Consider the following 13,978-nt stretch of genomic DNA (forward strand, 5'->3'; position numbering starts at 1 on the left):
TCCCCAGCACAGTCGTCAGAGAGTAGTAAGTAGACGAAACAAGTCGAAGTGGCATTCACCTCCGATCCTCGGGCGCGTGCAAATAGGGAGGATGGAATTGCGTAATACTTTACACACTCATCGCCATGTTCAGAACCAAACGCAAATTCTTCGAGATAACCACCATCCGTCGTCTGGCTCGCCGTGGCGGTGTCTGACGTATCTCCGGTCTGATTTACGAAGTGTGCTGAAGGTGTTCCTGAAAAATGGGATCCGTGATGATGTTACCTACACTAAACACGCCAAGCGTAAGCGGCCATATATGTCATCTACGTTTCGAAGTGACAGAGACGCATTCTGTTTGGTTTCGGAGGTTAAATCATCATCAACTTTGGCAACAAAACGGCTCTTTTCAGGGCCACCAAGCTTATTACAGCAAAGAGTAGGAATAGAATTCAACTGCCTGTTTGTCCATATTCAGAACCAACGACCACACAAAATGCTCATGTAATCAAACTGGAAGCAGGGGTACAAATTATATTAATCAACCTTGATCAACTTTGAATCGCCACGGCCGGATATTTTCGATGGAAGAAGCAACAATCTAGCATCTAATTCGACGAAGACGGCAGGAAACATTTGTGAAGCCGAGTTATTTACGAAAGAGAGTGTCGATGAAGAGAATCGATCAACGTAGATAGGACCTATTGAAAAGTGACGCGAGATTTGTTTTCCGTACTGTGCTAAAAATGCTACCGACGCCAGGGAGACAGCTCCCACACCTGGACCCTACATATCGACCCATCAACTCATGAACAGGGGACCAACGGCTTTACTTTCCGAAGGAAGGCGTGATCAGAGATGTTATGCCTTAGAACATGCCGGTGGCGCCGACTGAGATTGGACCCAGGCCTTTTTTTTTTTTTTATTAATTACTTTATTTGTACAGGCTCAATCGAATAAACTTTACAGAGCCGAGTTATCATTTTTGTTATACATTATTGATTTCTTATATTTAAAGTTAAAGGAGCTGGACCGGATACTCGCGGTTGTCTCGAGGTTAGTGGGGATTTACAATTTTTTTTGGATGGGAAAGGGAGAGGGAGGTTTGAAATGTGGTTTACGATACAAATATTTAATTAATCCTAAAACATGAACGAATTTCTATTCATCTTGAAAACAAACATAAAAAAAAACCCACACGTACAAAATACAAACTAAACACATGGTTAATAAAACTTACAATCTAATGTTAATATTCTTAAAGTAAACATATATGAGTTTCATAAACTCCAGATCGCGTCTAGCCAAAATATCCCGAACTGGAACATTAGGTTGTCTACCTCGAGCCCGAAGGGAATCGTACAGTTCAGATCTGACTCCGCGATGCTCAGCACAAGACCAAATAATGTGATCTGCGTCCTGGTAACCTTGTCCACATTCACAGAGATTGCTGTCCTTCAGCCCAACACGGAACAAGTGAGCGTTTAACGAATAGTGATTGGACATGAGGCGAGACATCATACGAATGAAGTCTCGACCCACATCCAACCCCTTGAACCAAGAACTCTTCGACACCTTAGGGATGATCGAATATAGCCATCGTCCCAAACTCCCTTCACTCCACTTATTCTGCCAGCTGACGAGTGACTGTTGACGATAAATGAAGAAAAATTCATCGTAGGCGATTTGTCGATCGTAAATATCGCCTTCCATAGCGCCCACCTTAGCAAGTGAGTCAGCCATCTCATTGCCCGGAATCGAGCAATGAGATGGGACCCATGCAAAGGTGATGACAAAAGATCTTAAAGATAAAGCACTTAAAAGCTCTCGTATTTTCATGAGAAAATACGAGGAGTGCTTTACCGGCCTCATAGAGCGAATAGCCTCGACAGAACTGAGACTATCCGTAAAAATAAAATAATGATCTGGTGCAAGTGAGGCGATCGTTTCTAGCGTATAATGTATTGCCGCCAGCTCAGCAACATATACGGAACAAGGAGCTTGAAGCATTCGAGAGGCGCTATGAAATTCGTTAAAAATACCAAAACCAGCGGACGACTCTATTAGTGATCCATCTGTGAAGAACGATCTTGCGGAATCAACTTGGCCAAACTTTGCAGCGTAAATTGACGGAACAATCATGGAACGATGATGTTCTGGGATCCCACGAATCTCCCGCGTCATAGATAAATCAAAACTAACTGAATTGCCGAAGTCGGAGAAGCATACACGATGAGGATTATGCTGTGAAGGGCTGACATCCTGTGTTATGTACACATAGTACAATGACATAAAACGAGTTTGAGGGTTCAGCTCAAGAAGCTTTTCAAAGTTTTCGATTACCAGTGGGTTCATAACTTCGCAACGGGTGAGGAGCCTGAGGGACAATTCCGAGAACCGATCCGATAGTGGCAACATGCCCGCCAACACTTCTAGACTCATCGTATGAGTCGAGTGCATGCATCCTAACGCGATACGAAGACAACGATACTGGATACGTTCCAGTTTGATGATGTGAGTTTTAGCCGCCGACTGGAAACAAAAACTACCGTACTCTAAAACCGATAAGATCGTTGTCCGGTACAACGTTAGAAGATCTTGCGGATGGGCTCCCCACCACGTTCCGGTAATTGTTCGGAGAAAATTGATCCTTTGTTGGCATTTTCGTCTCAGATACTCAATGTGGGATCTCCAGGTGCATTTTGAATCGAACCAGACCCCAAGATATTTGAAGGACATAGAATGAGTGATCGGTTTACCCAAAAGTTGAAGCTTTGGTTGTGCTGGGCTATGCTTCCTAGAAAAAACGACCAACTCAGTTTTCTCCGTGGAGAATTCGATACCTAGCTGAATAGCCCAAGTAGACAAATTGTCTAAGGTATCCTGTAAGGGTCCTTGCAGGTCGACCCCTTTGGGCCCTGTCATAGACACTACGCCGTCATCTGCAAGTTGTCTCAACGTGCAGTTGTCACTTAGACAATTGTCAATTTCTCTGACGTAGAAATTATACAAAAGGGGGCTTAAACATGAGCCCTGGGGGAGACCCATGTAACTAAATCGAGAAGCTGTAGAGTTTCCATGAGAAAAGCTCATATGTTTCTCTGACAGCAAATTGTACAAAAAGTTATTTATTAATGGAGAAAGGCCACAAGCGTGGAGTTTGTCTGAAAGGACTTCAACGGATACTGAATCAAAAGCCCCCTTGATATCCAAGAATACAGAAGCCATTTGCTCTTTTTTAGCAAAAGCCAACTGAATTTCTGTGGAAAGCAACGCGAGACAGTCGTTCGTTCCCTTGCCCCTACGGAATCCAAATTGAGTATCTGAGAGTAGGTGGTTCGTCTCAACCCATTTGTCCAAGCGAAAAAGGATCATTTTCTCCAACAATTTTCGAATGCACGATAACATCGCGATGGGACGATACGAGTTATGATCTGAAGCGAGTTTTCCAGGCTTTTTAATGGCTATAACCCTCACTTGCCTCCAATCATCCGGAACAATATTGAGCTCCAGGAACTGACAAAACAAGTTCAACATGCGCCTCTTAGCGACGTCTGGGAGGTTCTTCAACAAGTTGAACTTGATTCTATCAGCCCCCGGAGCCGAATTGCCACACGAAAGGAGCGCGAGTGAGAGTTCCAGCATTGAAAAAGGCTGGCTGATCTCGTCTACAGAATTCGTCGTTTCGCGAGGAATCATCTGTGCCGGCACGGAATCAGGACATACTTTTCGCGCGAACTTGAGAATCCAACGATCTGAGTACTCCTCGCTCTCGTTGTTCGAAGACCGGTTACGCATCCTTCGCGCCGCGTTCCAAAGCGTATTCATCGACGTTTCGCGCGATAATCCGTCCACGAATTGCCGCCAGTATCCGCGTTTCTTGGCTTTGATGAGGCTCTTGAGTTCGCGTTCAAGAGCCGAGTACGCTTCGAAATACACGGGTGTTCCACGTTTCCGGAAAAGCTTAAACGCGTCGGACTTTTTACGATAAACCTCAGTGCATTGGTGGTCCCACCAAGGGGAAGGAGGTTTCCTACGCAAAGACGTTCCTGGAACCGGCCGAGTTTGAGCTCGAAGCGCGCTGTCCAAGATCAGATTGGAGAGGAAGTTATATTCCTCCAACGGTGGAAGCCCTTCTACCGACGACACGGCTTCCTCTATCGCGGTCTTGAACGTTGTCCAATCGATATTACGGGTGAGGTCGTACGCGACGTTAACGGATTCCGACGGATTGAACCCACTGGCAATCGAAATTTTGATCGGCAAGTGATCACTACCGTGGGGATCCTGGATCACATTCCACGTGCAATCCAACGATAATGAGTTAGAGCAAAGTGTGAGGTCTAATTTACTTCCATTCGAGGATGGTCCAGCCAAACGTGTTACTTCTCCATTGTTAAGAATTGTCATATTGAAGTTATCACAGAGGTCATATATAAAAGTAGAACGGTTGTCATCATACAGTTCCCCCCAGCCTGTACCGTGGGAATTAAAATCTCCCATAATCAACCGTGGAGCAGGAAGTACTGAACATATATCTGAAAGTTGTTTTCGATTAACAACGGCTCTAGGAGGAATATAAACAGAAGCAATACAAAGGCTCTTACCTTTAATAATAGCCTGACATGCGACAACTTCAATACCTGTAAATTGTGGAAGATTCACTCTATAGAAAGAATGGAACTTTTTGATCCCCAAAAGTACCCCTCCTCCACGCGAATCCTCACGATCCAGTCGAATAATGTTAAAATCATAAAAAGGAAGATCTATATCTGAAGAGAGCCAAGTTTCACAAAGAGCAAATGCATCACAATCATTATTGTGAACTAAAAACTTAAAAGAGTCTAATTTAGGAATAAGACTTCGACAATTCCACTGTAGAATAGTGATCAAATCCCCGACCTCGTTTGGAAAATTATCCATCGAAGGAAATGATTGCTGCAATGAGGGGCCACTTCAATGTCAATTGCTTCAAGAGGGTCTTCACAGTAGGAAGCATTGCCAGAACAATGCTTTTGAGAGGATCAGAAATAGACAGGTACTTGAGAATATCGTCCACAATTTTATCAAATGAGAACAACCCAGATGAAGAAGGGGCTTCTGTTCTTAAAAATGGGACATCAGGGGTTTTGGATGTCCCCGGGAGAGGTGGAAAATCCTGGGTATAGTCAGTTCTTCTGAATCCAGGAGGAGTAGAAACTTCCTTTTTTCCACCACTCCTTGATTTGGGCAAGCTGATTTGGGGTTCTTCATTCTCAACTTTCCGCGAACGGATGCGTTTTCGTTTCCGTGCTGAAAAACAGAAAGAAGTTCCCTCCTCAGCCAAGTCAGAGTCAGTCTCGTCATCTGACAAAAGAGAAAAGGGATTTTTGTCGTTGGTCGATGGCGTGGCCGTCTTAAGCATTTCTGCAAAAGACTGCCGGGAACGTTCCTTAAGTGAGCGTTGTAATTTCTCCCCGCGTTGTTTGTACACCGGGCATGACGAGATACCATGAGGAGTTCCCTTACAGTACACGCATTTTGGTGCGGTAGCTGCACAGGTGTCATCCCCATGCTTCTCTCCGCATTTGGAACAGCGTGCCTTGCTGCCACAGTGGGAGGCCGTATGTCCCAACTGCTTACAGTTTTGGCAGTTCATGACCCGGGGAACGAACAAACGCACAGGAAGTCGAAGTTTTCCCAGCTCGATGTAGTGAGGAAGGGCTGAACCAGAAAAGGTCACACGGAACGAGTCTGTGGGGGTAAAACTCTTTTTACCCTCGCTGACAGATACTGAGCCCAGTTTTTGGACATCCAGTATCTTCACCGGAGGAAGCAAACGGTTCTTGAAACGGCCAACCGCCTGCTTCTCCAAGATCTCGGGGGTCAGACTCGCTTCGGTGACCACACCTTCGATCTCCACATCACGAGCTGGGATGTAAACTCTGTACTCGAGCGTGAAGAGCTGGGAGGCAGCAATCTCGTTAGCCTGCTTCAGGTTAGAGACGGAGACACGAAGTTTATTGTGCCTAACCTTCGTGATTTCAGTCACGGCCGAGTATCGCTTCGTCAGATCATTAGTAATTTGCATTACATTCAAAGGTTTGTTTCTGGGCTGAAAGTAGACAACCCATGGGCCAGTCGAGTCATCTGGATAGGCTCGCGATCGGGGGTTTATCTGAGCCTGTCCTTTGCCAGACTGAGACGATGAACCAGGGAGAGATGACGTACGTTTTCGACCCTTCTTGCCATCGCGTGGCAAAGTGGTGTCATCTTCCGACAAAACGTCCATTTCGTCTTGCGACAAAATGTCCATTTTGCCGTACTAGTGGGAGCAAAAAACGCTCTACCACTGAAACGATAATCACTCGGACACAATACACAAAAAAAAAACTACAAACACAGAACACAAACTTAAAATTTAACTGTGGGCGAAAGAGAGAAACAAGAACAAAAACTTATCTGATAATCCTATACTACTACCACCGAGCGTTTAAACGGCAGCAGCGGAGCGACGCGCAGCGTGGATGATCTTCGATCAGCGTGTGCGGGCGGTCTTCGTTGGTGTGTGCTTATGTGAGGGTCGGCACTCAGCTGAACACACGATGATAGATGAGCGGTGTAAATGCGGAGGCAGATGCTGACACTCGATGACGATGATCCGTGTGCAGGTATGCGTTACCACGCACCGATGGTGCGCAAAATGGTTGGCGAATTGGCAATCGTAAAAACAATTTTCCTTCCGATGATGCCGAAAACACACTTTCTTCTCAGAAAAAAACTCACTTTTAGTTAATTATTTAGCCGGGAACTCTAAGCGAGAAAAAACTGACAATTTAAATCAAGCGAATAGCGAGAAAACTTCCAAAATAGCGGAGCGCGAACTAAGTCGACCGTACTTCTTGCTAGGACGCAGTGGAAGGGGACCCAGGCCTGCTGAGGTAATCACGCTAACCACCGGCGCCGATATCTTTCAAGGTGATATCACGGCGAATGAGATCGAATGAGTTTTCTCAGAAATAAGAAATAGAGTGCAGGGAACTCAGCGATGAGTAAATTTGCCTCATATTTTCCCAGGTTTTTCCAGGATTTTCCAGGGAAAAATTCCCGAATTTGAGAAAAGTAAAGATTGGATTCACTCAGTTTATTGGTACTACTCCAAGACTGAATGAAATTTTCGTCAATTTCCTCATTTTCTGGAAGTTTTTTTTTGGTTTTCCACAGGAAATCATGAGACAAATTTACTCATCGCTGAGTTCCTGAACATTTGGCGATTATAAGTGAACTAAACTCAAATTTGGTTGTTCTCATTCGCCGTGTAAGCAAAAGGAAAAGAGCCAGTATCGCCACTTGATAGCAAACTACTCATAATGGTAGGAGACTTTGTAGCTTTTATACCACTTGGTTGCACATCATTCTGCTTTAACTTGAAAAGATATAAAAGAGCGCTGCTGTATGGTATTAGCTCATTTTCGCTTCGGACGGCGTGGTGAACAGCAGCAGCAGTAGGAAGGTGGTGGCTAGTCCACTCCTTCACACCTAACAAGCAAAAATTGACTGGTCGTGGCAAAGGAGGAAAAGGTCTGGTAAAGGAGGCGCCAAGCGTCATCGCAAAGTTCTTCGAGATAACCGCCATCGGTCGTCTGGCTCGCCGTGGTGGTGTCAAACGTATCTCCGGTCTGATCTACGAGGTGTGCTGAAGGTGTTCCTGAAAAATGAGGTCCGTGATGCTGTCACCTACACTAAACACGCCAAGCGTAAGTGGCCATGGATGTCCTCTTCAATACAACGGCCCTTCTCAGGGCCATCAAGCTTACATCAGTAAAGAGTTGGAATAGAATTTATCTGTGCTTGTTTGTCCATATTCAGAACCACAAGTCCCCAACGACCACACAAAATGCTCTCCAGAGTTGTAATCTTGTGACCAAACTTGGAAGCATGGGTGCAAGTGATTTTGATTGATTTTCTTGATCAACTTTCTCTTTGAAAAAAAAATATTACAAATTTGGTACGCCTACAATTCAAAAACGGAAAGAGTTGAGATAATAGATAGTTGATCAATAAAAAGAACTAAATGCTCTTCACATTTATTCCGCCCACTAGCGGTCCTACGTCAAACTTCCGTTCGTGCCCTAGGCACAGACCCTTCTACTTTTTTTTACCAATTAACCCCCCCCTTCCCCCTCGGAGCGTGTTTTTCAATACACCTAATACATGGCCGGTCCCAACTTCTGAAACCCCTCTCCTCCCTCAACTACTACGTTATTTATGAAAGTTTCCTAATCATTGAGCAACAGTCAAAATCAGCAGCACACACCACACAAAACGGGTTGTAAATTTAGGTGACATTTAGGTATTGATCGTCGGTATCTCGCGATCAGAACATTTTAGCTTGAAATCCCTCCATATAATTTCCGGTACATCTTTAATCTATTGATTGAATAAAAATACTAAATATGGTTTTTTTTTAAGATTTCGTGCGTTTTATGAACACACATCCATTATTTTGCATAAGAAAACGGGGTGTTTCTATAGTGAAAAAAAAAAGGATTTCCCTACACAGATTACTGACTGTACCAAGCACTGAAACTATCAGACGGTATCTCTATTTATGCTTTTAGATTAGTTTTGAAAGTCCATCTTATTTGGAAAATTATGCCATAGAACGGTTTATAAAATCCCAGATTTTTTGCTGATGGAGGCGAGGCATAGCAAGCCGTTCGATTGCATAATTCTCCAAGTACTAGGTACTGAAATTCGGCAGTTAGCGTTCAAAAGGGCCTACTTGTAATGGTCGATTTTCTTCATCGATTTTCTCTTTACATTGCTACAGCTAAGCGAAACAATTCAAGCTGAATGTTGCATTAGGTCCTAAGTAACATTGACAAGATTCTTTTCGTCGACTTTCTCCTTGAATCCATTCGCCCTAGGTATTTTCAGCACACATATCGATAAAAGAAGTTTTTATCTAGCATATAATTTGACAAATACAAGAAACGGTTATGTGCTCAAGTTATTAACGGAAGAGAAAGACGACGAAGAGAATCGATCAATACTACTTAGGACCTAATGCAATTTTCAGCTTGAATATTATCTTAAATTGGTTCATTGTTGTATTGGTTATCAAAAGCAACAGCAAACGCACCGAGAAATGTTAATCCAAGCGAGTTATTAACAAAAGAGAAAATCTTTCACGGTTACGTCCTTATGTATGCTCACTGTCGAATTTGTAATCTGTGATAGATATGGAAGTCACTTTTTTCCCACCACAGAAACGCCCCGTGTTTTTATGACAAATTATACATGTGCGTCTACAAAACGCGAACGAAATCTTAAAAAACAGCAATATTTAGTAATATTTTTTTGCTCAATCGGTAGATAAAAGATGTACCGAGAACTTATTGGAGGGATTTATGCCTAATAGAGATCCTCCCAATCAACTCCAGAGTGATTTAAGATTTGGGCGAAATTGTGAAATAATGCACACACAAAAACGGAGTGCGCAATTTTGCACCAATGTTATGCAACATTTCGTAGTTCCGGAGAACTTCGAGATTTGGGCGTAATTGCTAATGTAAACAAATATTTCAATCACCGATTTCTCGCGAATAAAAATTCAGCCTAGAAAACTAACAACACACTCATGTAGAGAAACGATTCCTCTGTCATTTGGAATAGTTTGTTCGCGAAATTGAGCGTTTATTCGTAAGAAATCAACGATTGAAATATTTGTTTACAATAGCAATTACACCCAAATCTTCGATCTCCGGAACTACGAAATGTTGCATAACATTGGTGCAAAATTGCGCACTCCGTTTTTGTGTGTGCATTATTTTTTTAGCGTTTTGAAGTTGAATCGCTGAGGCAGCCTTATTTCTGATTAATATCAGTACCACATAAAAATTTCTAGAGCACAAATATCAGCTCTCACGAAACTTATAACAAAGAAACTAGAACTTCACGTTTGCTGCAGTGCAGTACACAAGGAGTTTTAATTTCATTTATGCCCTAGTAATCTTGAAGTGATAATGGATATCAGCCATCATGACGGTCATTGTTAGACGCTTCGATGAATCATCTGAAGAAAGCCTTACTCATATCTAATTGTAATTTAGGAACCAAATGTAATAGAATATGTAAATATTCGTATTTTTATGAGGTGAAAAATGCACGAGAATTTCACTACACAGCTTAACGTAGTCTATGTGTCTTGTACACAACCTCACCATTTTAATTACGTAATCTACAGCTTTATAGAAGGTTTCATCATGATATAATCAGAAATGAATTAGTTTAATTATAATTTTTGTAATTTTATGGACCACCGTATTTAAAACTTTCATCAAAATAAAGCCTTTATTATAAGCAACAACTTTACAGAAGTCACTGGGAAAGGTGCAATTTCTAAGACGAAATATTTTTTCCCCCAAAATTTCATTCCTGGACCATTGTTTAGTGCGTGCGATAGTCACCAGAATATGAAATGAAGCTATTTAACATTACACGTGAAAGGCACTTATTCAGGGTTTGTTGTGTGATGAAACCTGACCTACGTTCATTGTCATAATTTACCATTTCAACAATGTTTTATTGTGGATAGAATAGCAAAACTGAATGCTTCGACTATGGGATCATTATTTGAGGATCAATTTAGAACGGCTCAAATGCGAGGGTCGCTCAATTCGTATGACCTACATTTGATGAAGCCATGCTAACGAACTAAAGTCCATGATTCTATCATCACTGAAACTCACAAGAACACGTATGTATTTATATATCTACCAGGTAGGTACCGATTAATTCAATACAAGCCACACACAACGCAAACTTACGCCTTCAATGGGGTCACCAGCAGCGTCGAATGGTTCGGAATCCGGCGATGTTCGATAATTTCACGCATCAGCAGAACGCACATCCGACAACCGGACAGCAGATTCCATCTGGACCAGGAAAAATTATGTGTCAACGCCAGCAGGCCCATGCAGTCGTAAAGATGTGACTCCATGATGGGGTTCTTCTCGCACGAGCCCTCCGAATAATTAAACGCATCGTCTTCCGGGAAGAAATCCACAGCTGCCAGGCGTAATTGTTTCATCATTTTTCGTATCGGCATGACATGGCCCAGGATCTCCTGAAGGGCCTGCGTCGGGCCGCCCTGCAACGCATTGACCCGGAAGCCATGCTCGGTGATGGTGATTTCCGTATTGACTACGGCTGCGGTCAGGGAAAATGTTACACTGCCGGGGCTGGGAATGGGAGATTGGAAGCAAAACATATCGTGTTTAGAGCAGGGCATGGCGCAACAACGATTTCATTTTAGGTTTCATTGTGCGGGAAAACTAACAAAAGACTTAGTTCGTAGAATACGCATTAAATTCACGAGCAAGCATTCCTACCGGCTACTCCTACGTTGAACAGCTCTTGCAACGAATCAAACGAAGCTTATTTTAGTTCCTTTGAGAGTATTTTGTTAGTTTAATTATGTAGTATTTTCGTCAAATTTCAATCAACTTGACAGAATCTGGCTAAAAGAGAGACTCAAATAAGTATATTCATAAGGAATAAAGTTGTTACATATTGATGTATGGTATGTGGATGTGGATGTTGGCTGGTAATTCGTGTTACACCCGAAAGGAGGTGAAACTATACCACATTTACAGCAAACAACTGCAAGATAGGTCGAAAAATCATGCCTTATCGAGTTATTGATCTATTTATTTTACATTGCCGAGCAACCCTACCACTTTTTGCTCGGGTACTCGCAAATATTACCACCAGGGAGTAAGCATTGGTTGGCTACTATGATCAATATTTGTTTACTAAGCACTCTATTCAATTGACGCCATAAGCACAACTTATAACGAAACTGTTCACATTCGTTTTGACGTAGGATTACGTCTTTCGGCAATTTAAAAAAAAAAACCAAAATTGACCGCAGTATGAAAAGTGGTCAGGATTTGACCAAATATAACTCTGTCAATTCCAATCGAAATTGTTACCCATTAAACTCGAGCCCGCCACGAGTAATTGATACCTAATTCTAACCTCGAACTACTGCTGTTTAAAATGTAAATTCAAACATTACTGATTTTTGGCTTCGCAAAGTGACACACACGACTGACTAGTTTGAAAAAATCCTGGATTCGTTGAAATGCAAAAGGGTCACTGTGTCACTCCTACCCTGAACACTAGAGTACTTTCATACTCGCACACACCCACACACCAAGCTTGGAAATTTCTAAACAAAAGCACAAATTCCATGCACCGTTTCGATTTCCCCCTACCCCTCCCCCATACAAATCCCATACTTCTTGATGTCCGGCTTCACTTCCCACGACTGATATGGCAAATTGCTGTATCGGTTAGCGGCGAAGCCGAACGCCCCCAGCCGTCCGATCCGAAACTGGATGGTCAGTTTGTCCTCGTTGAATTTCACATCATGGATGTCCCTGGTGCTCCACTTTCCGACGTACTCCTTCTCCCGGTCGACCATGACATAGTTTCCCACCTCCAGAATGTCTCCGTAGTCCACTTCCTCGTCGTCGGAATCGAATTTACTCTTCTGGACCTTCTTCCGATCTCGGTCCCGCATCCGTTCCTCCGACCGTACAATCTGCACACTCTGCTTGCCCTGCTCGGCCTTGGACACTGTTGTAGCAATTTCTTCAATTTTAAATTCAAATTTCGGAGTTTTTGCATCAATTAGTTCGTCTAGGTCTTTCATAAACTTGGAGAACAGATATTGCTTTTTCCTCGATTTTCCACCTCCTCCAGCGGAAGCAAAGTCATTGTCGGAATCATCATAATCGGCCTGGTCATCGCTTTCCTCTGGCACGCAAGGATAGCTCAGTTTGTTCCGCTTGTTCCATATTTTCAGTATTTTACTGCCACAGCCTGGTGGGAAGAGATAGGATGGAATTTTCGTCTCATAAATGATGTTCGTTAGTGCCGCACTGGAGGGAGTTTTGGTGATTTTCCTCTTTTTCTCACGGGACTTTTTACCACTCATCAACAGGTGTGACTTCTTTTTATCATCCTGGGGAATAATTTTCACCGTATAGTTCTCCGGCAGCTTGGGAACTACGAAGTCATCCACAATGGAACTGAGATGGATGTGCGACGGGATGTCGAGGATGTTGAAATCTTCGATGTACTTTGTTTTTCTGTCTCGCATCGATTTAGTTTTGCGCTCCTTGGCAACTTGTACCATCTGTTTGTATTTGTCTAGGTACTTTGTAAAGCTTGGCTCGGATTCGAGTGTTTCGTCTCGGAGTTCCCACCGGCACACGATGGGTGGCTCGAACCAGAATACATTTTCGGGAAGCTGCAACGTGATCAATGCCAGTTTGTCGAGGTTTTCTTCCATTTGTTTGATTTCGGCTTCGATTTCCTCCGGCAGACGGCGCACTCCCGGCTGGGGTGTCGGTGGGGGGCGATAGGGCTGATAGAATTTCTTCCTCGTCAGTTGGCCTGGCTGGGGAACTGCAATAAGAAAGGGCAAAAGACGGTGGAGTGTGATTGTTATTGTATCATGAATGGAACGGAGGGTGTGATGGATCAATCCGCGACAAGACAATGATTCATATTGTCATGGTTTGTTGAAAATTCAAACAAGCGTGTGATCGGATTCGGATTTGTTAGCAGTTCTGGGAAATTTTTGATGGGGAGTGATTGTACTTAGAAATTACTTCAAGTTTTAAAAGACAGGAGTCTTCGTAGAGCACACAGGGTTATTTCATCCACCCACCGTTGTTATTCGGCTGTTTCTTAACCGCCGTATTGAGTGTTTGTGGTATTCCATGTAAATGATGCTCTTTCCTAATTCATTAATTCATGCACCAGGTTTTGATGTAGAGGATGGACATAGTATTTTTGACGTAGGACTACGTTTGTGATTTCTATATCGAGGTACACTTTGTGAAAACCGAAAATGGAACATGTAACGAAATTATGAAAGATTTTGAACGTTAATAACTCAGCTGACCCTGGACCAATTTCAATAATTTTACCACCAATC

The 13,978-nt window shown here is 43.0% G+C and overlaps 1 protein-coding gene across 1 annotated transcript in view; it reads right to left on the reverse strand.

Moving 5' to 3' along the window:
- Positions 1 to 13,978, reverse strand: part of LOC135717379 (dynein axonemal intermediate chain 7) — a 46,896-nt gene that overhangs the window by 7,362 nt on the left and 25,556 nt on the right. Inside the window, exons 7-8 of the mRNA XM_065239438.1 lie at positions 12,270 to 13,443; positions 10,794 to 11,207 (exon numbers count right to left, since the gene is read on the reverse strand). Of these exons, the coding sequence (XP_065095510.1) occupies positions 10,794 to 11,207; positions 12,270 to 13,443 (1,588 nt within the window). The remainder of the gene's footprint in view (positions 1 to 10,793; positions 11,208 to 12,269; positions 13,444 to 13,978) is intronic.

The sequence above is a fragment of the Ochlerotatus camptorhynchus genome, unplaced genomic scaffold (genome assembly GCF_037179485.1).
Source record: "Ochlerotatus camptorhynchus isolate MF236.1 unplaced genomic scaffold, CSIRO-AGI_Acam_v1.1 ptg000055l, whole genome shotgun sequence".
NCBI classification, from domain to species: domain Eukaryota; kingdom Metazoa; phylum Arthropoda; class Insecta; order Diptera; family Culicidae; genus Ochlerotatus; species Ochlerotatus camptorhynchus.